This window comes from Dreissena polymorpha, chromosome 1, assembly GCF_020536995.1.
Source record: "Dreissena polymorpha isolate Duluth1 chromosome 1, UMN_Dpol_1.0, whole genome shotgun sequence".
Classification (NCBI taxonomy): domain Eukaryota; kingdom Metazoa; phylum Mollusca; class Bivalvia; order Myida; family Dreissenidae; genus Dreissena; species Dreissena polymorpha.
Genome location: NC_068355.1, coordinates 26,840,657 through 26,866,216, shown reverse-complemented (window position 1 = coordinate 26,866,216; position 25,560 = coordinate 26,840,657). Strand labels below are relative to the sequence as shown.

General features: G+C 34.0%; 1 protein-coding gene and 1 long non-coding RNA gene across 2 annotated transcripts in view; one reads left to right on the top strand and one right to left on the bottom strand.

Moving 5' to 3' along the window:
* LOC127864939 (uncharacterized) overlaps nt 1-25,560 on the top strand; it is a 77,653-nt gene that overhangs the window by 6,114 nt on the left and 45,979 nt on the right. The window contains exon 2 of the mRNA XM_052404831.1: nt 12,351-13,327. Coding sequence (XP_052260791.1) covers nt 12,351-13,327 — 977 coding nt within the window. The remainder of the gene's footprint in view (nt 1-12,350; nt 13,328-25,560) is intronic.
* On the bottom strand, nt 2,225-4,810 carry LOC127865009 (uncharacterized). The gene is made up of 3 exons (XR_008042449.1): nt 4,750-4,810; nt 2,749-2,971; nt 2,225-2,455 (listed from the first exon to the last, which is right to left on the bottom strand). It is a non-coding gene; the product is annotated as an uncharacterized LOC127865009 (long non-coding RNA).

Below are 25,560 nucleotides of genomic sequence, written 5' to 3'. Positions count from 1 at the left end.
ATTGTACTTAATGGCATCGTCCATGAAAAAACATCGAGGTAGATCGATCCCCGCGTCGTCACGGTAATGTTTGTTAAAGTTGTTGTTGTCATGAAAACTCGTTGATTTACAACGCAAAACATTTTATTTGAACTGACGCGAATTAATACAATCATATTTGTCAACTTGGCTTTTGCTTTATTTTGATAATTTAATCCAAAGTTTAATGTTAGCAAGTCTTTTTACTGGAATTGTAAACAAGGAGCCAGTTAAAGTCTTCCGAAAATGTGCAGTCTGTGTGAATTGACAGTTTGACGTCATCAAAGGAAAGCTGCTTGCTTTCTGAAGCAATAAAGCGACATATTTCGCGCCGACAAAATTGGCTTCCTAGCAATCAATATGCCGAACCAATCGTGCGTTTGTTTCTCAATTGCAATCCTCCAATTTAATAATAGCACGTGCATAGCTCCGCCTTCGAATCTTTTGCAGAGAATGGAGGCGGAGTTTAACGGTTAATTGAGCTAGTATTTTACGCAAGTTGAGTTCCGATTTGCCGAAATTACTCGGCCCTAAGCATTAAATCGACAAATACATTTATCAATGATTTTCCGAGATATACCGATTTGTTCCGATTTCCAAACTTTCTGTACAGTTCCTATAAACTATGGCGGACTTGTTAACAAAATTCCTAAACACATATATCGTAAATAATGGCAGTGTTTTATTGGATTATTTATACTAATTATCAAATTGCAAGGTAATACTTTTTTATCTACTATAATATCGGGTTTGTTTAATATAATAAACATGTTAAACAATATAGTTGCGTCACAGACTCGGAAATAAATTTTGATGCGGTCGACATTTTACTGATGCTGATTTTCCTATTGTCTGTAATTAAATAAAGTTTGAGAAGTGCCCATAAAAGGACTGGTACATACTGTGTCACATTGAAAAATATCCCGATCTCTGTAATATATGTGAACCAATCGTTGATTGTACTTACTTGATTTTATTTGTAACTGTACTCAAACCGGATCGTTTTTTTTTCTCGTTTCGCTCGTTTTTCAGTGCGGTCGGGAATAAAATATATAAAAAAAGACGATTTTCCGATTTTTTTTTTCTTCCCATTTTCCAAAAATTAGGGTCGGCGGTTTTGTAAACCAAGAAATATAAAAGTCGTGGCCTTAAAGAAAATATTATGAACACACAGTAAAAGTATTATATTTTTCCTCAATATCCCTTCTCAAAAAAGTGTAAAATGTACGTTTTAAGTACGTTTTGCGTGTGTTAAACGTGGCGGTATTGGCACTGCGTTTTTTGTGCGCTTTTTCTTACCGAGTGAGTTTTTAACAAAAACAAACAAACAAGAAAATGTGCGCTTTTTGTGGATAAATGTGCGCTTTATGTGCGTTAGCGTTAAATGTGCGTTAAACGTGCGCTTTTTATATAAGTGCGTTTTTGACTACCATTTATGTGTGTAAAATGTGCGCTTTTAAGTGCGTTAAATGTGCACTTTTTGTGAGTTAAATGTGCGCTTTTTTTTTTAAAAGCGCACTTTTAACTCTCAAAAAGCACAGTTATAACCCACATAAAAGCGCACATGTGTGTTACATGTGCGCTTTTATGTGCGTTAAATGTGCGTTAAACGTGCGCTTTTTATAAGTGCGTTTTTGACTGCCATTTATGTGTGTAAAATGTGCGCTTTTAAGTGTGTTAAATGTGCGCTTTTTGTGAGTTAAATGTGCGCTTTTTTATTTAAAAAGCGCACATTTAACTCACGAAAAGCGCAGTTATAACCCACATAAAAGCGCACATGTGTGTTAAATGTGTGCTTTTATGTGCGTTAAATGTGCGCTTTTTAATAAAAAAGCGCACATTTAACTCACAAAAAGCGCACATTTAACGCACGTTAAGCGCAGTTATAACCCACACAAAACGCACAATTTACGCACATGAATGGCAGCAAAAAACGCACTCACAAAAAGCACACATGCGCGTTAAAGGTGCATCTTTTGCCTTAACAGTTGATTCAATTATATGCTGTTAAAAGTTTTTTTTTAATTCAGATATGCAATAAAAACCAATAATTATATAAACATATATATTTGTGTATTTTAATAATTACAAGATAATTCAATTTTATACTTTAATTTACACCAACATTTTTTAACATAAATGAGTAATTAAATATCAATGGCAATTTGATGAAATAAATATAAACATAATTTGATTATAAATAAACAAAAAATAATAGCATACTATGATAACATGTACAGTATATACACACGAACAGCTATATACATAAGAAAGATGCATATCAATCAAGGCCTGTCAGCATTTCTTTGAGGCGGCGGAGTGCAGCTCTCATCTTTCTCTCCAAGTCTGCCACCAGCCGGTCAAACTTCTTTGCAACTATTATACTGTCATGGCCTTTGCGCTATGCGTCTCGTGCATGATCTCATTTGATCAGGTCCTGAAAGATATTTTATAATGTAAGTGTTGAATATTGCTGTTATGGTAATCTTGTTGCTATAAAAATTATAAATTTAAATCAAAACTAGTTTGTTTGCTTGTTGTTTTTGGTGGTTTATTTTGCAATTTTAATCCCCTGATCACATGTGACTTAACGCTTTTCATAAATAAATACGTTTGATAGAAAATACTGTTCAAAAATGTACCAAGATACGTGGTCTCATTTTGCTGTGTGGACTGGTCGGAAGTGTGACACCTTTAAAATGCAATAACCAGTACCCTGTATAGTTTTACCTCTAAACAAATCCAGCTTTTCTTGGTCAAGGAGAGGGCGTGGTTTTCCCACTCCTGTTCTTCTCATGTCGGCCAGCTTGTGCAGGGTAAAACCTGGTATTCAAGTCCATACATCAGGTAGTCTCTCTTTTGCTCCCTTTTTTGGCAGGCGATGCGATGATGCACATTCTTTCCAAAGGATCTTCTGATCAATGTAAATTTCACGGTCACCATGGGGTTTAACCTTTAAATTTAAAAGTTCTCATTTAATATGGGGGGAAAATCTGTTCATTAATGACCAAAAATAGGTATAAATAACTTTAAGATGACAATAACTATAAAATACAGCCATAATAATTCAAATGGTTTTGTTTTTCTTTAAAATTGCATTACATTTACTCATCCATTTATATTTCCCAGTGACAATACATAAATATGATAATGATCATAATTAATTCAATAAACTAAACAAGAAATATCTTTAAAAAAGATATACGGCGTAAATAGTTTAATGAATGAGATCAAGGATAGCGAATGTCTTTTTCTGTGCAGTTCTTAGCTGCATCACACGCAGTACGGGATGTTACGGGGAGTTTTCGCGGCTTATTTTACATTATAACATATTGCTGGTCATAAACCTATAGATACAAAACAGAAAACCAAAAGAAGAATGGAAGTGAAATTTAAACATATGAGTCAACCGGCCACACGAGAAGTATCCGTATTTATAGGCGCGTTCTTCGAACAAACCTGTTTTAGTGGTTTGTCGGGCATTGCTATTTGATTCGATTATTAACAGTATCGAGAATCATCGTGCTCATGATTAAAGTGATATTATGGGCATTTTGCACTGTTGAATTGAGCTGAAAAGAATTAACAGGTCAAAATAGTTAGTTAAAATGTGGTTACCGATCAATTATCTGCAACTCACCTTGCTACCAGTTGTTTATAAAAATATATTTTATATTCGATATTCTTACGTGACCCACCCAGTCCTGTAAGCCGAAATGATCCGTAAAACAATATTGTGTCTTTGTGTCGTATGAACAAATCTGCATTAAAACTAAATTTAGGTTCAACTCGTAAACGCATGATCAGTTGTCAAACGAAAGAACGGTTGATATTCAAATGCATTATTTTTCTCTTTCTGGTATATTGTTTTAGTATGTTGATGTTGCATTAATTAATATAAGTGTATATGAAGTAGAAACATCAAAAATAATCAACGGTTGCGATAGACACCTATAAACTGTTACATGCTCATAATATCACTTTAGTACATTAGGCAATATGGTGGAATAATTATTGTTAAATTTATCAAAAATACTATTTATCATTGTATTGTTGAAAACACATTAAGAATCTATTATTGACATACCATAATTATATTGCTGAATATCTTCATTTAACATATTTCTGGTCTAAAGAAAATTCCAGGTCACCTAGTTCACGGATAGCGTCTTTATTATATAACGATTATTTTACTGGCCGCGAACTCCGGTGATGACCTGTATATAAACTCTGAATGTCCGCGAATTGACCCGAAAACTCGTGGGTTGAAATGCAATGCTTTAAAGTGAGGCCTCGCTTCCACTGCTCTTTATACTTTTACATGTTAACATGTTGACAGGAATATGGAAGTAAGTACTAAATATGAGAACATAGCCTTTTAAGTTTAAACGCTTTTGCGCTGGTAATACTCTGAAAATAAAAGGTGTACGCACAAACTGTATTGATGTCGAGAATTGAGTGTAAAACTGTTCTATCTATTAAGCCTTTTCATTAGAGATAAGATTGTTTCATACAGTAAAACAGTGTTACAAAGACGCGGATATGTTTCCAATGTTCTGGTGGTATACTCAAATCAGCCAATGGAATAAATGAAGTGTATTCATTCGTACCTAGCCGCGGGAAATTTTATTTGAATTTTATTGGACACTTACAAAGGTCAGGCTAAGGTGAAAAGCTGGCTTATGCAGCTTACGCCGAATAAAAAAGGGATGCAGAATTGAAAATACGAACCTGTTACAACAGACTGTTCTTCAGTATTCCAAAAATACAGGCAGTTGTTGAACTAGACCATATCGCTTTATATGTCTTTAACCACCAACTTTTAATCTCCTTTGCAACAAACTTATTGTTGATTTACACATTGTAGTAAATACACATTTTTTTCATCACACAATACTTCATGCTTAAAGTATATCAAGACATTTTACACAAGAATAATTAGTCTTAATTCTAGCTTAAAGTCAGTTGCTGATGCTGCTTGTTTTCAAAAAATAACTCCTATCTGTGGTTCTCAAATAGATAGTGCCTGAACAAATCAAAAGTTACATAATGTCAACACCCCTTAGTTAGGCTTAGATGGAGGACTGATAGGGACTGGCTATTCTCTTATCTGATTCCATGCTGTGTCTAAGCCAAAAATTGCATAATTTGAGAAATACTGATAAGGCAGTCATTTCAACACCAAAATATTTATTGAATAATACACAGCACCCTTAACACATTATATTTAATTGTAAATATTTAAATATAACATGCTGAATGGTTTTAGCAAATAATATTAATAGTATAAATATTATTTTAATTGCCTTTTAAAATGTATGTTTATGGTCAATGTGGTAGACATTAATTGTATTAGGTTATAAATATCAGTATAAGAAAGTTCAAATACTTATTTATGTTGAGGAAATATAATTGATACTATCAAGCCCACATAATACTTTTGACACTTTCAATATTTTTAATAAGTTACCCACAGGCTGATTTAGGTGTAGAAATGTTTGAGATTAAAACGTAAGCAATAGGGTATGCATTGAAATTGTATGATAAAGTATGTAAACATTAAACAGGTTAATATGGACAACCAGTAATTATTCAAACTGCCCCTTATATTATTACAGGTTACTGAGATTATGTCTATGTTTATTCATTTGATGTAAATAAATTGTTAGAGCCTGCAACAATTTTGTTTCTTGATCAATTTCTGTACAACATTTGCTAAACGGTTGTTAAAGAAGCACTTTTTAAGAAGTGTGTTAAACATGTGTCTTTTTAGATACATCCGTTTAAAACAGATCATATGATAAAAACGCACTTATGAAATAAAAGACTAACTTATGCTTAAAAAAGACGCACATCAAAATAGAAAAACGCACTTTTGTGAGAAAAAACCCACATCTGTAAACCTTAAAACACACTTCTTAGATAAAAGACGCACTTCCTAAATAAACGACGCACTTCTTAGATAAAAAACACACATTTTGCTCACATCTACACTCAAAAGCGCACTTACAGATGAAGAAAACACACAAAAAACGCACTTCCTAAATAAAAGACGCACTTCTTAGATAAAAAACACACATTTTGCTCACATCTACACTCAAAAGCGCACTTACAGATGAAGAAAACACACAAAAAACGCACTTTTTCACTAAAATAACGCACTTGAAAAGGAAAAACGCACAAAAAGCGCACTTAAATGCACTTTTGAACACTGAAGACGCACATATTAACGAAAAACACACAATTAGCTAAATGTGTGTTTTGGTAAAAAGTGCGTTTTTATTTGACAAGGGATCCTAGAAACTTGCTGAACATTTATTCGAGTTATTTCTCCACAAAGTAAGATATGATTTAAGTAAATTAATAAACATGTCTTCAATGCGGCCGGTAGTTTAGCTAAAATTACATGTATCTTTTTTTTCACACAAGAAGTCACATGTGTGACCCGCTTCTAATGAAACTTGCTCAAAACATTGATAAAGTGTGCTGTCATAATATCTGTTCTGCATAAACATTAAACAATTTTTTTTTTAAATGACCACCAGATGTTGGGGCTGTTTTAATCACCAGACCAGGATGTGCTATAATTGTAATCACCCTTTTTCAGTGTATTTCGGTGTGTGGCTGTAGTGTTAGGTGTCCATTTTGTACCGTCTTTGTTACCACTTTAGATTCACATTTTAATATATTATCAATGAAACTTTAAACTTTGTTAGAATGTTTATCTAGACAGTATTAAGGCCAAATATGAATCAGATTTATGTGTGCGGCCGGCACATACAAAACTTCATTATGGAATGCGCCTGAAATTGGTGCCAAGATTTCACGTTGCATGCAGCTCAACCGTGTATATGAATTCATTACATATCATATGTTTGGCCTATAACAAAGACTTATTAAATAAAGTAATTCCAATGTTTTTCACACTGTCATAAACCGTATAAAAACTGTTGTGTATGCTTTGTTTGAAATTCTTAAAAAAAATGGTTTAAAAGTTATTGGTAAAAAGCATCATTTACCAGTGTGTTTACATCCATTGACATGAATTAGTGAAAAAAGCATCACTTACCGGTGTGTTTACATCCATTTACATGAATTAGTGAAAAAAGCATCACTTACCAGTGTGTTTACATCCATTGACATGAATTAGTGAAAAAAGCATCACTTACCGGTGTGTACATCCATTGACATGAATTAGTGAAAAAAGCATCACTTACCGGTGTGTACATCCATTGACATGAATTAGTGAAAAAAGCATCACTTACCGGTGTGTACATCCATTGACATGAATTAGTGAACCCTTTAAAGTCATGTGATCCTGCTTCCTGAATATATGTCAAGGCCGAGTTCAAATTTTGTTTCATTTGTGTGTTGAAAGTAGTTTACCAAATGAACAATAAGAACATCCTTTGTGCAACTACAGAGACCATATTTCATGACTCACTCTGGAAACAACTCAGAATGTGTACTGGTATCTTGACAATATTTAGGCCAAGTCTGAAAGTGGATAACATGGTCTAGAAACATGTCACCAAGTCAAATCTCAAACTAAATTCTTAACACTCCCGTGGGGTCAAACAATAGACCACCAGTTGAAGCCTTCCACAATTCATGTGCAGGAACTCAGATTAGCCCTTAACGGGACTGTCAACCACGACGACGAAGAAAAGAAAAGTTGTAAAATACCGTATGTTTTTACCATTAAAAGTTTATATTGATTAAAATAGCACGACTGGTATATTACATTACTTGAAAAGAGTGTATAAACACGATATACCGCAAAGTAACCTAACCGCGCATAGTGGAATTTAACCACCGGTAACTTAAACCAAAACATTCCCACAATGCATTTTCTAATGACGTAATTTTCGCGCGAAGTGTCACACTTATAAACAGCGACATGTATTTTTTTTATCAAATTCATTTACAAATGAATTCACAATAAAATAAAGTGTAAATTTTAACTATGAGTTCATCAAAATGACCAGGGACAAAATGATAATGATGTCGGGATTTGCATCATTTAGCGGAATCCCTGGTGCTTCCAAACTGCAAGAGAGTGCTTACAAAGACGTCTATTCTTCTAGTTGTTCTAGATGTAACATAAAAATTATACATGGTCTTCGTAACATGCTACACTATTCTTCTAATTTGGCTTATGTTTACAATAAACTTACTTACTTTCTTGTACAATAAGGGAATTTACCATAGACAAATAAAACATTGTTCAAGTTTAAATATATCTTTGTATGCAGAAATCTACAAATGCAACCGAGTTCACAAACGGCTATTATTTATGTCGTGTTCTGAGAAAACTGGTCATAATTCATGTGCGTAAAGTATCGTCCCAGATTAGCTTGTTAAGTTCGCACAGGCTAATCAGGGATGACACTTTCTGCCAAAAATTGATTTTTGCTAAGAAGGGACTTCATTTGAACAAAAAATGTCATAAAAGCGGAAAGTGTCGTCCCTGATTAGCCTGTGCGAACTGCACAGGCTAATATGGGACCACACTTTAAGCACATGTATTATGCCCATTTTTCTCAGAACACGACACATTTGATAAACTGCTCCGGTTCATTTTAACAGCAGTAATGTACATAGAGTTACATGACGTAGCGTGTGACGAAGAAGAAAGTTATTTGAGTTCTCATTTGAATATAATGATATGATGGCATAAGGGTCTTTATTTAGCTATGCTAAAATAATTATCAAAGACCCTAGATGCAAACTCAATTATTGAATTAAATGGATTATTTATGGATTTTAAAGGATTATTAAAGGTAAGATACTAGTTCGAACGTGTTTTGTTTGCACTTTTGTTGTTCCCTGTTCTCGGAGAAATGATTTTAACATGGGCGCCATTGATGCATCGGATCACACACGGCATACCCATAACAGAATATAAGAAACACGTTCTGTGCGTCCTTAAATTCGTCGTCCGAAGTCGGAAATCGTATTGCCCTAGCTGTAAATTAAGTCAAATAAAGTGTCAGTCACTGCAATTGTCTGTTTACTCTTCGAAATTGTGAAGGTCGTTGATGGTTAGCTTTTATAATGTTGTGCGCCGCGGCCATTTTGTGTAAGTTACTTCTTGGTTACTTAAACTTACCCACCATGGGAAGCAGGGTATGTTTTAACTGGGTTTTAACCGATCGGTATTATAAAGCGTTTGTATAAATAAATTTTATACAAACGCTTACCGACCAGTATCCAACATGTTACCCACTTTTAACCGCCGGTATGTGGTTAACCGGCGGTTTAACTGTTTATACAATCGGATGCAGGTAACTACCAGGCAAAATATAAATAACGCCAGTAGATTGAACATCATCGTCACGTGGTAAACCCAGGAATGCAAATTGTGCATGCGTAGTGAATTGTATATATTTTATATATAAAATGATCAATATACTTGCGTTATTTATAGTGTGTATATCGTTATGTCACATATTTTCGAGGTGTACTTTTGATTTCACATCGCAAAATTGTGTTACCTAAAATACTGAAAATATGAACTTTTTTTTCAAGTAATGTAATATACCAGTCGTGATTTTTTAATCAATATAAACCAATAATTGTAAAAAATGCAATATTTTACAACTTTTCTTATCTTTGTCATCGTGGTTGACAGTCCCTTTAGGCCACAACTTTTTTTTTATTGGTTTACAAAAATTATTTTGAAAATGGTCCATCGGGCGGTCGAAAAAAAAAAAAAAAAACATCATTGGAAAAATAAGTTAATACTAATAACATCAGAACAAAGACATCATATCTTTTATAACCTTAACACAGAGACGAAAAATCTAATTATGCAATGAAACACATCTATATCTTCAAATGAAATGAGTCACCTAAAAGCACCTTTTGTAACATCAGGCAATTTTAAACACTCCATTAAATGACATGCATTCTTCTCCCATTAAAACGAAAAACTGCGCTTCATTTCCGTAATTCGATGCGCACCATTACGCAATGCGATGCCCGTTGCATAAATCTTATATAAGATAAACTACTCATACACAAAGTTTGTGTTTGCTCTTATTGGACTTATGACATCGTCCATGAAAAAAAATCGAGGTAGATCGATCCCCGCGTCGTCGCGGTAATGTTTGTTAAAGTTGTTGTTGTCGTGAAAACTCGTTGATTTTCAACAAGATAGCACGTCTTTTTTAAACTGACGCGAATTAATACAATCATATTTGTCAACTTGGCTTTTGCTTTATTTTGATAATTTAATCCAAAGTTTAATGTTAGCAAGTGTTTTTACTGGAATTGTAAACAAGGAGCCAGTTAAAGTCTTCTGAAAATGTGCAGTCTGTGTGAATTGACAGTTTGACGTCATCAAAGGAAAGCCGCTTGCTGTCTGAAGCAATAAAGCGACAAATTTCGCGCCGACAAAATTGGCTTCCTTTGTCTAGCAATCAACATGCCGAACCAATCGTGCGTTTGTTTCTCAATTGCAATCCTCCAATTTAATAATAGCACGTGCATAGCTCCGCCTTCGAATCTTTTGCAGAGAACGGAGGCGGAGTTTAACGGTTAATTGAGCTAGTATTTTTAATACGCAAGTTGAGTTCCGATTTGCCGAAATTACTCGGCCCTAAGCATTAAAACGACAAATACATTTATCAATGATTTTCCGAGATATACCGATTTGTTCCGATTTCCAAACTTTCTGTACAGTTCCTATAAACTATGGCGGACGTGTTTACAAAATTCCTAAACACAAATATCGTAAATAATGGCAGTGTTTTATTGGATTATTTATACTAATTATCAAATTGCAAGGTAATACTTTTTTATCTACTATAATATCGGGTATGTTTAATATAATAAACATGTTAAACAATATAGTTGCGTCACAGACTCGGAAATAAATTTTGATGCGGTCGACATTTTACTGACGCTGATTTTCCTATTGTCTGTAATTAAATAAATTTTGAGAAGTGCCCATAAAAGGACTGGTACATACTGTGTCACATTGAAAAATATCCCGATCTCTGTAATATATGTGAACCAATCGTTGATTGTACTTACTTGATTTTATTCGCAACCGTACTCAAACCGGATCGTTTTTGTTTTCTCGTTTCGCTCGTTTTTCAGTGCGGTCGGGAATAAAATATATAAAAAAAAAGACGATTTTCCGATTTTATTTTTTTTCCCATTTTCCAAAAATTAGGGTCGGCGGTTTTGTAAACCAAGAAATATAAAAGTCGTGGCCTTAAGGGCCATGATGGCCTTCTTTATTCATACTATGTTTTTTGTTTAATTATAATATGACATGATGCCTACATTCTTTATACTCAGAAGAAAGTCAAGTGTGGGCTATTATGCAACCAATTATGATGGGAGCTAAACATTTTGAAACTATTATATTCAAAGAAATGGTTTCATAAATGATAACATGTTTAAATGCAAGATCAATTCGCTATGTTGGTGCAAAAATTGCTATGTGCCTTCTCATTTCAATGTCATATGATACCTTTTTGCACCAAGGGGGCAAATTATACTTTTGAAAAATCACTTGAAATTTGTCAAATTGCTTTACATCAGACGGTAACAAGAATTTATCTCTTGATTACAAATTATGGAGTTTCAATATTTGTCAATTTACTTGTGATTTGTGTCGAAATGGTTGAGTGTATGTGTGTGTATGCTAGTCCATTGTTAATTTTTACAGTATTTAACAATAAGTATGAATTATCACATCATTCTTCATCTACTAGTATTTAATAAGCTCAATTAAGAAAGCAATAAGGAATTAAGTTCTCATAATTTATAACCTTAAAAAAAAGAAAAATATTATAGTAAAAGAGACATATTAACGGCTTGCAAAACATATTTTAGTTTATACTTAGATTGCCATTTTATAAGAATTATTTCAATTTGAAACACTGAAAACACTGAATGTCTTAATAAAAACACACTTTGTCATGTGGCACTTTAATCAGTATAATAATGATGAGTTAAATATACATAACTTTATGTTATACACATGCATTCTAATAATGACATTACTAAAGAGTGGTAATATCATTATAATGAATAAATGCACAATTTGTTGTTCAATGCGGTTTGCATTATTTCCCAAACACACAGTAGATAGATACATATTTATTTATATATTTTTATTTTAATAATAATCAATATAGTATTGCCTCTATAAAAGTAACATGTGAATTGATGTAACATATGCATTGTTATTGTATGTGCCTAAATATTTTTTTTTGTTAAAATGCCCCTTTTAATTTGTATTCTAATTAATATTGTTTCGGGGTACACAGATTACTATTCAATCACTTACTGTCTCCCATGTGATTGTATTTCAGACTATGCGTACAAGTAACTCCATTACCTCAGGCTGCCGGAGGGAAGTCAACCAACTTCAAGAACCTGTCTGTCAGCACGGAAAATACTCTTTCACAACTGAAACAATGTCAGACGTATCAGGAGGACAGAATCAAGTCTCTTAAGGTTTCATACAAAGAACATGAGAGGCTTATTGTGGATGGTTTGCGTGTGAATATAGTATCATATTTACGCGAATGTGAAACCAGCACAGTTAATACAACACATAAACATATGCAATACCCAATCAGTGAAATGCGTGAGGAAATCAAATATTTATTAGCAGATTTTGAGAAAAGCACTATTAAGGAGAAGAAAGAAGAGCTAAACCTGAAACAAGCTCCTCTCAAGGTTGTGAGAAACAGCTGCATTAGACTTCACTATGAATTGTTCCATCTCCATGTAGCCATACCGAAAGTACTGGGTAAAGAACTCTCTTTTATTGCCAGTAAAAAATGTCTGGAAAATATACAACAATCTGATATATTTTTAAAAGAGAACGTTTTAAACAAGGTTTTCACTGTGAATGGGAAGTCTGTGCACCATGTGAAAATGCCAAGTGAATCAGACACATGCTTTATCACAGCAGTATGTGCTCTCCCAAATGGACAGGTCCTGGTTGCAGACTACTTTAATAAGAGAGTAAAGCTTCTGAACCAGCAGTACCATGTGGTGAGTCACTTGGATTTCAGGGATGCATATAAGCAACTGGACTCCGACATGTGTCTTATCACACCCACTGAGGTTGCAGTGGCTATGGATGATGAGGTCCAGTTTATCACAGTAAGCCAGAGCCAGCTTGCCAAAGGCAGGAAGCTTAAGTTACAACATAGTTGTAATGCTATTGCCTACCTTCATGATGACCTATATATCTGCTCTGATACTGCCCTGTACAAGTACAGATTGAGTGGCAAACAGGTCTGCAGACTGTATGAAGATACATCAGCTTATAAAACAGGTATTAAAGAATCATGGTGGATTTATCCTAATAACATGTGTGATATGTACAGAGATTTTCTAGCCATTTTAAGAAAAAGAGTCTCGTCAAATTGATATTTTTAAAATTGATAAAATGGCACATTGTGGAATTTCGTAATCGACTAAATGGACCGATTTTTCTTAACAACAAATATTCGGTCTTTTCGAAACTAAGGGTAAACAAGAGTTGTCTCGCATTCAGGTAGGTATTGGGTAACAAGTAAACGAACCAAAAGAAAACAAGTTATCATATGCTTCTCAGATCTCTGAAATCGTAATATTTACTGTTCATTTCAATTAACGTATACAGTTATTTCTTTATTGATTGATATACTTATATACTAGTTTGTGTTCATTAGTATTTTAATGTATTGCCATATAACTTTGCAACCAAAAGCTCTTTATCAGTAAAAGTTAAGCACCACTGATAATTAAGCTTTCTGCTTTTAAAACTGTGTCTGTTGCATTATTCAATTGATTCCAAACATTTATTACCTTCCTGTCAAGTATTTCATTGATTCATTCACCTCAGTAATGTGGGTTTATTTTAAATATTGATTGATATTCTTCTGTCACTGTCACACTTGACTATCAGTTTCTGAAAGAAAAATTGTTTTAACAGTAATTTCATACCAGTTAACTTAGTACATTATTTTTATGTCCCCCACTATAGTAGTGGAGGACATATTGTTTTTGCCCTGTCTGTTGGTCTGTTGGTCTGTCTGTTGGTCTGTTGGTCTGTTTGCGCCAACTTTAACATTTTGCAATAACTTTTGCTATATTGAAGATAGCAACTTCATATTTGGCATGCATGTGTATCTTATGAAGCTGCACATTTTGAGTGGTGAAAGGTCAAGGTCATCCTTCAAGGTCAGAGGTCAAATATATGTGGCCAAAATCGCTCATTTTATGAATACTTTTGCAATATTGAAGATAGCAACTTGATATTTGGCATGCATGTGTATCTTATGGAGCTGCACATTTTGAGTGTTGAAAGGTCAAGTTCAAGGTCATCCTTCAAGGTCAGAGGTCAAATATATGTTGCCCAAATCGCTTATTTTATGAATACTTTTTCACTATTGAAGATAGCAACTTGATATTTGGCATGCATGTGTATCTTATGGAGCTGCACATTTTGAGTGTTGAAAGGTCAAGGTCAAGGTCATCCTTCAAGGTAAAAGGTCAAATATATGTGGCCCAAATCGCTTATTTTATGAATACTTTTGCAATATTGAAGATAGCAACTTGATACTTTGCATGCATGTGTATCTCATGGAGCTGCAAATTTTGAGTGGTGAAAGGTCAAGGTCATCCTTCACAAGGTCAAGGTCATCCTTCACAAGGTCAAGGTCATATAAAGGGGGATATTGTGTTTCACAAACACATCTTGTCTTGATTTTACGATAAATACATTATGATGTTTTTCAACTGATTTTTTGGTTTAAATATCTTCTTGATAATACTGTGTGAGAGTGTTGTGATTGGTCATAGTTCAGTGTTGTGTTGTTTATTTTGAATGTCCACTGACAAAATTAATTGACCGGGTTCTTCTTGGAATACAGCACTCCTTCTAGCACTCTCTTGCACTAGGGTGTATTACATTCACCTCTGTCGTGGGCTCACGGACTACTTTCTACCACAGGTGACTTTTAGTCTCATGATCATAGTCGCATATTCAAAATGGCAGCGCCCATTGGCTTTGCTTTATCTGATAGTATTTGAAGTTTACAACTGGGCGTGTGCTAATAAGTTTTATTTCATGCACATTTTTTAACTAAATGAACATATTGCAATATTAACAATGAGTCAGAGCTGTATATCTGTATTAGAAAATAATATAAAATTATACAGAAGCATCAATAATTATTTGCTGCTTTGACAAGATTTTGAGTGTATGAGAAATGTTGAATATAAATATTGACCAAAGTAAACAGTCTGTTAATGTTTTACCAATGCAATGCCAGTTTGGTACACATAGACCCTGAAGATGTTTACTCAAACTAATGCTATGGTAAAATACACATCTTAAAATAAATTGCAGGCCAACATCAGTACAGTTGTTTTGTTATTTTTGTTTTAACAATATACATTCAGTGTTCGACACTAACTCATTTGAGAAAGGAGTCCTTTGGACTCCCTGCTTTAAAAATTTAGGAGTCTGAACAGACTTCAGAGAGTCAAACAATCAGATACTTTGTATATACACTATTGTTCGGGTTATTACACATGTTAATCCATGATTCTCTTTCATGTTTGGTTTCAGATCAAAGTTCAATAATTGTTATCATATGTTATCTATCATTGCAACATTATTTAACCCTGTGTTCATATTATACCCATTCCAATACAATTTAAGTTATTTTTGAAAGGTTTAAACAATATACATGTACATGTGTTAATTATGCATTGATATGTATGCTTGCTTGTTAACATTGGGATTAGGGTTAAAAACCATAATCGGAGAATTATGTTTTGTTAGTGTCATAGTTAATGATTCATATGTAACGGGTGTAACAGTCCTATATTTTTCATTGCTTTATATATTTTTGCTCAATAATATTTCTTAGAAATTATTCATTTAAACACTAATGCAATTCAGAACAAAGTATTATACCGGTCATTACTGACCACATCGGCAGAGTTGCATTCCCACATTGTAATCACCTTTATCAAAACATCAAGGTCTATAGGCAGTCTTAGCGTGTTTTCAAAACGCTTAACACTAATTCCATTTTTCCGGATTTTCTGTAACAGGGGTTCCGCTGTCGATCGCCATTGGCGCCAAATGGCGCTAAATTTTTAAATGTGGCTCCAATTTTTTAAAAGTGGCGAATTTAAAAAAAATCGGTAAAATCCTATCTGAAAATGTACTGCGAGTTGAAAGTACACGACCGAGCATTAGCGGCCAGCGTCTGTCAGTTGTAAATATTGATTTATGACGATGTAAGCGACCTACAGAGCAGAGTGCATTAGAAATCACCGAAGCGTGTAAGTGTTACAAACGGTGTTTTTACTGCTATTGTCATGTTTTATGGGGGTTATTATCGGATTAACGGCTCCTTTATGATATTGAGTAACACGGGGACAAACTGACACGACGATCAATAATTATAATGATTATAAGGGCCGCTATTTCTTTGTTAAAATCAAAACCATGGGGCTGGCAAAAGCATTTAATTTCTCCACATCAACAAATAAAAAATTGTTTCAACAGGTATTTGTGAGCATTTCTGTTTAATAGATTCATTATTGTAATGTTCTGGGAAGGATATAAATTGATTAAGATAACAACAATTTCTGAATTAGATATAAAACATTCACTCGATGTACTATATTTCGGATATGTTAAATTCGGACATTTAAAGATAGGGACATTTATGTGTTGGTTTGATGTTGATAGTTTGTAAAACTATGTCTTATGTTATTTCAGGCAACTAGAATGGATGGTGGCAATTATCTGGGCTTTTCTGTCAGGAAAAAGGCGTGAACAACAGTCATTTAATTGAACCTGGAAATCATCCACCACTAACAGAAAACTTGTTATTAACAGAAGCTGATGTATATCATGTCCAAATGACCAAATATAACTGTTAAACACTTTGAAGTGAGATGCTTTATTTTCTGATTCCCTTTCAAATGATGAACATTGGTGTGATTTTATATTTAAATAATTAATTTTGAAACATTTATGCAGCATACTGTTTAATACATTGATGTTAACATTATTATATTATTTTGGTTATCTGTGTTGTTTATCAAGTTGAAAAAAACGTTATTTATATACAAATAAGCTTATTAAGACTTATGAAGGTATGACTTATGAAGGTACTTATTGTTTTTTTATGAAATAACATACTTTTTAAAGTGATAATATAGTCAATGACATTAATGGAGTAAGGTTTCTTGAAATGATTGTTCTTATTAATAAGGTGGAATAACCGACAGTATTCACGCCGCGAAAAAGTGGCGACAACTTTTTTTGGGCCAGTGGAACCCCTGTGTAATATGTATAAAGTACAATAACTGTTTCAATAATTAGATTTCTAGTTATCATAAAGACCGTAACGATAAAGATACAGCGTGTTTTGTTTGAAATTTATTTAGAGGAAATGTCAAATAAAAACATATTGGCCATGTAATTTTATAAAAATTAACTGCGACACTTTTAACAAAAATTTAAAGATCGTAATGTTCTCTGCGCTTATAACAAGGTGTGTACACATACAAAAATCAATACATCCTCGCTTTCCATGCAGATGACGTGGCGTTGTACATGCAGCATAATTTTCCCGCGCTTTACGTGTCGAAAAATGTTTTTTTAGTATTATGCATGAAAAGCACAATTTCCAAGAGGATTCTACACCCGGTTGCCATCATTAGTCTCTTTAGTAACTGGCAACGATTTTATCGTGGTGGGATACAACGTCGGGATAGATAAGTGTGGTTGGTATAACAAAGTCAACGAACCACAATAAACCTCTGAAATAATCGATTGATAGCGAGCGACACGTGGTTATTCACGCATTTTCTATCTTCAGTTACTTGGGTCCATGAAACGTGCATTGTGTAAACAATTTCGGGTATTATGATGGTTTTTAAAGTTATGAGAGACCGGGGACTACACGCAAGGACTGCGACAGGGAAACAAAATAAATAATTCGGAATGTTTTTTTGTTGATGTGTTCAAGAAAAATGATGAGTGACATATGTTTTGGAATGTGCAGAAGTTCTGACACTCCGAATTCGAGATACGAAAAAGTAAATCAATGAATATTTTTATATTTGAAAGATGATTTTTAAGGAGTCCGACGGACTGCCTTGACACGAAAACAAGGAGTCCGAGTCCCATTTCTAGGAGTCTTGGTCTACCCGACACCCGTTAGTGTCGAACACTGTACATTTCATTGTCGCATGCTTTTCCTGACAGGGGAGAACTGGAAGCATTTATCATACACTTACAACTTCATTCAGGAATAATGTTTAAAAATACAAAATTATATAAGAGAACTATGACAATCTGTCAAAAAAGTACAGAATCAAAACTGCACAGAATCAAATTAACCTTGACATGATCTTTTAAATAAATAATAAATTGCAATACTTGTAATACTCATGCCTTTTCCCCGGCTCTTTAAGCACTTACGTGCCTGAATCTTTAGTTTATTACTTTATCTCACCAATTTGTGTTGCTGTAAATCTTCAATATCTTGAAAGACATTAAAGATTCATCATGTTTTAAAAGGCTGATTAGTTTAAATATATATTTGTTCAATTATTGCACTTTCTTAAGTACAGTAACATATTGTTAAGTGCCTAACCTTACATAAATTCAAAGGAGTAACCCAGTACCCTGTAAATCACACATATTTTCCCGTGTGCAAATTTCTGGAGAAAGACCTGCATTGCTGATACAGTAGTGGATGTCCTTGTTTTGTTCAATGTCAATATCATTATTCAGGATATTCAGAAGGTTCAGCAATGCATCAAAGTACACACATTTTAACAAACTTGATTACATTTAACAGGATTTTTTAGGTATTCTTCGCAAGTGTAGAGGATGAGTTTAATAATAGAAAGCAATACGAGAAAAAGGGATGGTGGGTTGTAAATTTGAATGTCCTTAATTAATACTTTTTATGCCCCCGGATCGAATGATCTGGGGTATATTGCTTTTGGCCTGTCTGTCTGTCTTTCTGTCTGTCATTCTGTCCCAAAACTTTAACCTTACAGTAAAGTTTTGCAATAACTTTTGAAATATTGAACATACAGTACAGGCAATGTGTACTTTGACAAAAATGCGTGTCCGGGGTGTTCAATTTTCCCGATGGGTGACATTTCGCGGGGGGCGGACACACTACTGACCGCGGTGTTCGGCGAACACCCGAAATTGCCGCGATTGCACGCTATCGTTAACGGGAACACCTATGATCACCGCGATGCTGCGCAGCCACCGTAAACACCTGTCTGCGAGGGTCATTCACACGTTTTAAATGTACATGTACATGTACAAAATAAAATCATATACTTCATGTACATGTTGATATTATGTGCACATTTTTTATGTGTATTTAAACTCGGGCAGTACGTTAAGTCGGAAACTAAAACTAAGCATTTAGATGATCAAAACGATTAACTTTTATGGTGTTAATCAATGCAATTGCCCTTTTTGTTTTCACAAAATTTGGTTTCATTTTTCCCGATTTCCAAAAAAAGACTTGTACATGTTGCATGAAATCTAAATAAAGCGTGTTACAGCGTGTTTGATTTTTATTTTATTCAGATGAAATGTCAATTCCAAATCATTTGCGAGCTACCCCGGTACTTGAGAAGAAATTCACTACGAAACTTTAAATCGAAATTAAAAGATCCCAATGTTGTCTGCGCTACGAAGATTTTGTGTCAAAAATAAATACACCCACGCCAATTTTCGCGCGCTTTTTATGGTTCAGAACAAAGAAAATGAAAATATCATGGGCATATATACATGTATTTATTTGTGGCTACAATTTGTAACAAAACATGAACTCTACACAACGCACACACTAGGCGTCAGGTGATTTACAAATGTTGGAATACACCTGTTCTGATTGGGCGCTTATTTAATCATATCTTTAAATAGAAACATATGCAGAAATTCATTTGATAGTTTAGAGATATGGCGAACGTTTGTGATTTTTGCATTTCTATCACACTTTTATCGTCAACATTGATCAGAATTTGCATGAAATCGGAAATCTCGGGATTATCGGGTAATGGACAGAGACGGGAATTTTTGCATGTATGCGGTAATCGATTGTGATTGTTTGTAATCGTTGTTAATTTTTCAGACACCAAATGACACCTATAACATTCAAACGCATGGTAGATTCTTTCTGCAAATTGGTACCGACCTATGTTTATGTTCAATTATTTTATTTCTAGCGAACACGATGAACACTGCGGTAGATATTATGGGTCCGCGGTGATTCGCGGTGTCCACCTTATGGAAAACGGCCCCCGCGAATATTTGATCTGAACACCCATCGCGGGGGTCGTTTGGTAAGCAAACACCGTAAAATGAACACCGCAACGAGTGGCATTTGTCAAAGTACACGTTGCCTATACTGTAGCAACTTGATATTTGGCATGTATGTGTATCTCATGGAGCTGCACATTTTGAGTGGTGAAAGGTCAAGGTCATCCTTCAAGGTCAAAGGTAAAAAATTTCAAACTTTTATAAAGTAAAGTTTTGCAATAACTTTTGAAATATTGAACATAGCAACTTGATATTTGGCATGCACGTGTATCTCATTGAGCTGCACATTTTGAGTGGTAAAAAGTCAAGGTCATCCTTCAAGGTCAAAGGTCAAAAATTAAAAACTTTACATAGTAAAGTTTTGCAATAACTTTTGAAATATTGAACATAGAAACTTGGTATTTGGCATGCATGTGTATCTCATGGAGCTGCACATTTTGAGTGATGAAAGGTCAAGGTCATCCTTCAAGGTCAAATGTCAAAAATTTAAAACTTTAATATAGTAAAGTTGTGCAATAACTTTTGAAATATTGAACAAAGCAACTTGATATTTGGCATGTATGTGTATCTCATGGAGCTGCACATTTTGAGTGATGAAAGGTCAAGGTCATCCTTTAAGGTCAAAGGTAAAAAATTTCAAACTTTTAGATAGTTAAGTTTTGCAATAACTTTTGAAATATTGAACATAGCAACTTCATATTTGGCATGCATGTGTATCTCATGGAGCTGCACATTTTGAGTGATGAAATGTTAAGGTCATCCTTCAAGGTCAAAGGTAAAAAATTTAAAACTTGTTCACTATTGAAGATAGCAACTTGATATATGGCATGCATGTGTATCTCGTGGAGCTGCACATTTTGAGTGATGAAAGGTCAAGGTCATCCTTCAAGGTCAAATGTCAAATTTATGGCGTCTGTCCATCTGAAAACTTTTCCATTGGTCATAACTTTTTCAATATTGAAGATAACAACTTGGTATTTGGCATGCATGTGTATCTCATGGAGCTGAACATTTTGAGTGGTGAAAGGTGAAGGTTAAGGTCATCCTTCAAGGTCAAATGTCAAATATATGGCGTCTGTCTATCTGAAAACTTTAACATCGGTCATAACTTTTTTAATATTGAAGATAGCATTGATATTTTGCATGCATGTGTATCTCATGAAGCTGCACATTTTGAGTAGTGGAAGTTCAAGGTCAAGGCCATCCTTCAAGGTCAAAAAAACAAAAAAAAATCAACGGGGCATTCTCATGAAGCTGCACATTTTGAATGGTGGAAGTTCAAGGTCAAGGTCATCCTTCAAGGTCAAGGTCATCCTTCAAGGTCAAACAAAAATTCAAAGCTGCGTTATCATGAAGCTGCACATTTTGAGTGGTGGAAGTTCAAGGCCAAGGTCATCCTTCAAGGTCAAGGTCATCCTTCAAGGTCAAATGTCATTTTTTTTTATTCAAAGCAGCATTATCATGAAGCTGCACATTTTGAGTGGTGGAAATTCAATATCAAGGTCATCCTTCAAGGTCAAAGTTAAAAAAATATATTTCAAAGCGGCGTTCTCATGAAGCTGCACTTTTTGAGTGGTGGAAGTTTCAAGGTCAAGGTCATCCTTCAAGGTTAAAGGTAAAAATTATTATTTTGTAATTCAAAGCGGTGCACTAGGGAGCATTGTGTTTCTGATGAACACATCTCTTGTTTCTTTCATACACTTGCATACTTTTCCATAAATTATAAATGATTAAAATGAAAAGGAAAACACAACTTGACTTTTAATGTTTAATCCCTCATGTTCAGCTTTATTTATTTTTCAACATACAGTACCATACCAATAGCATATTTTTGAGTCTCTTTTCAATCTAAACAACAATAAATATACATGCAAATGCAAGCACTTCAAGATAAAAATATTCTAGCATTAAAATTTGATATAACCATTTTATCTATGTGAATGCTATTCATAATCATGAATTCTATTATTATGAATGGGTACATAATATTGCACTGATAAATGTAAACATTGATTCAAGTGAAGTTTACTCATTAAACAATAACTGTGATAATTTACTTATTACTATTATATTGTAATAATTACAATTAACTTATTAAGATAATAAATGTTTATGGTATTTTTGTTTAAAAAATATATAATTTATATTGTGAATAATTTGTATATGGGGCCTATTGTACCACAAGCTGTTTTAAAATATGCTTGGAATTATAAAACTTTAAACAAATTTCATGATACATGTACATTACATTAACCCTTTGCATGCTGGGAAATTTGTCGTCTGCTAAAATGTCGTCTGCAGAATTTCTAAAATTAGCATTTTCTTGGATTTTTTTCAAAGAATACTATCAGAAAAGCAAACAGTTTGGATCCTGATGAGACGCCACGTTCTGTGGCGTCTCATCTGGATCCAAACTGTTTGCAAAGGCCTTCAAAATTAGGTTCCCGCACTGAAAGGGTTAAGAATGGTTCTAAATGTAATCTTAGTCATGCATCAAAATTAAAGATAGCACATATATCCTAGTAAACCTGTTTAAAGGAAAGTGTAAGAAAATTTGACCTCTTTCCAAATGGGTTGACTGGAAAGTATTCTCTCTTGAAAAGCAAGGGCAGGAATTAAAAATTCAGCAACGTTAAGCATTTCATTTATCATAATTTATTATATCTGTAAGTGGCAATAAGACCTAGAAATGCAGTTTATACATTTATAGTTTTAAGCATTGTGACAAAGAAACAATCATCTACTATTCTACATGTACATGTACGTTACCGTAGGTTTCCACGTATAATGCGCCCCCGTGTATAGCGCTGAGGCTGTTTTTTTAATGCAAAAATGGAGAAAAAATATTTAAAGACAATAAAACCACCAAATCGGACCGAAAATGGCCGCCATTTTTCTATTGCACAATCCAATAATCTGGGGCATTGGAAAGCTTAATTAAGCATTCAAAATAGGAAGTGTCATTATGATTAAGAGCATGGGTTGCATAGCACTATTCTTTTTTTACAATTTTGTAATTTTCTAGCAAAAGATTAACAGTCCACGTGCATTTCGTGAAAACGTGAGACAATAAAAATTAGTGTTCATCATGTGATTTTTCCTCGGGGAAAGCATGGGCATTACCGGTTAATTTGAATGTGGCATGGGAGACAGGGATACAGTTGTTGAGGTACACCACTGTTCAACATTCAATATCTATACACACAAAATGCAATTGCATATCTTCACGTTCTCATGCATATCTTCACGATCTCAAGTGTCAATTAGTTTCTCAAATGTCAATAAGCATCTTAACAAGTCATTGCACATATTACTCAATAACATCTGCCAATTACGAAGTGCAAAATGACCCCCTTTTACACCTACCGTTACCCGCAAAAAAGACCTCGTTCGCACCTACCCTTGCCTGCTCTCTGGAATGTCGACAACAATACCCATCGGAATTCATCAATAAAGAAGTGTAAAAACACAAACGAAGAAATCTCCGCATGTTTATTCAAACAAATTTATTTTTGACCAAAACTTCTACCGCATTCATATCTACCAGTAGCGACTTCATGTTGTTTCGACAATGGCCCCTCAGTCTGTACGATTATAGGGTGGTAGTTTTCTGGAAAAAAACATGGCGGCCATTTTGATTATTTACGATTAACGGTATACAACATATTTTTTACCAATTTAGCAGCCAGGATAGCGTTGTATCAATGTATAGTGCGCACCAGCTTTTTAATTTGAATTTTGGAGGTATAACACTGCGCGCTATACGTGGAAACCTACAGTAGTCAATTTACTCAGAACTTGATATAAATGACCAATAGTATGATCCCACAATGGTGGAAGTTCCAAATTAGCAGGTTACCGGTAACCATAAATAGTGATCAAGAAATTAACTTCATGTTTATTAATTGTACACATGTAAACAGCATAATCCTAGACACTGGCCCTGATAGCCAGGGGTAAAAGATTCGAGTGCCGGATTGGCTGTACAATTGTCCCATCCTGCAACATTTGGTGCCCAATGTGGGACCATGGCACAATCCACTCTCAACAAAACCTATTCATGGTTTGAATGGATCCGGTTTACAATGATCTCCATGACTTGAATTCTCGAAAAAATTCCAGCTTGGCAGAAGAGAATGTTAGTGCACGAACTTAGTGATTGTCACTAAACAGAAGATGTTTTTTGGCATATCATTAGCTCAATCAGAAAAGCAAGGGGTCCCTGGTTAAAATCCCGGACTGGCTGCACAATTTTCTCATCCTGTGTCATCAAAACATAAAATACCGTAGTATATTTAAAATGCCCAGTATGTATTATGCTTGAGCATTAATTATGTGTATAATTTTTACCACAGGAGTTTGCAATTCTATACATGAAGCTAATCTTGTGGCAAAATAATAAAAATAGACCCCTATATAGTAAGTCTATATACTATATTAGTATATAGGGGTCTAGTTTTTATTATTTAGCCATTAGATTATTAGCTTCATGGAGAGAATTTCAAACTCCTGTGATTTTTACTGAAAAGCATTAAAAGCAAAATATTGAACAAGCACAGAAGTAACATTTCTAAAGAAATTAATAGTGCTTGGTAAGTATTAAAGGGGCCTTTTCACAGATTTTGGCATGTTTTGAAGTTTGTCAATTAAAGCTTTATATTGATAAATGTAAACATATTGGATCTAAAAAGCTCCAGTAAAAAATATAGAATAATATAAAAAGGGAAAAAAAAGTAGCCTTCAGCAGGGCTCAAACCAGTGACACCGGAGTCCTGGAGTAAAAAATAAAATGGTGTAAACTTTTGCACATATTATTTTGTTCCTCTCTTATTCACAGTTTAAGTTCAAATGAAAATTTCTATGGAATGTGTTGTCTGTATTATTTTAAAGAGAAACAGCTATAACATGTTTTGGATATATAATAAACAGAGAGAGCTATATAAAAGTGAAGATAATAATAACCCTTGGAACAAATACATAGAGCCAATTGAGCACATTTTATTAACAGAGTCTGAGGTGTGATAAATTTACTTGCATTCCTTGCAGAACAAATCATGCAGTATGAAAACATTATGTACAGTTGATAGAACATCATATTTCAGCTAAATAATAACTCATTTTTTGAAAAATACATTAAGATGTATTTCTGATTTACCAAACTGATCAAATAATTAAGAAATAAATTCCATTTGCATTTT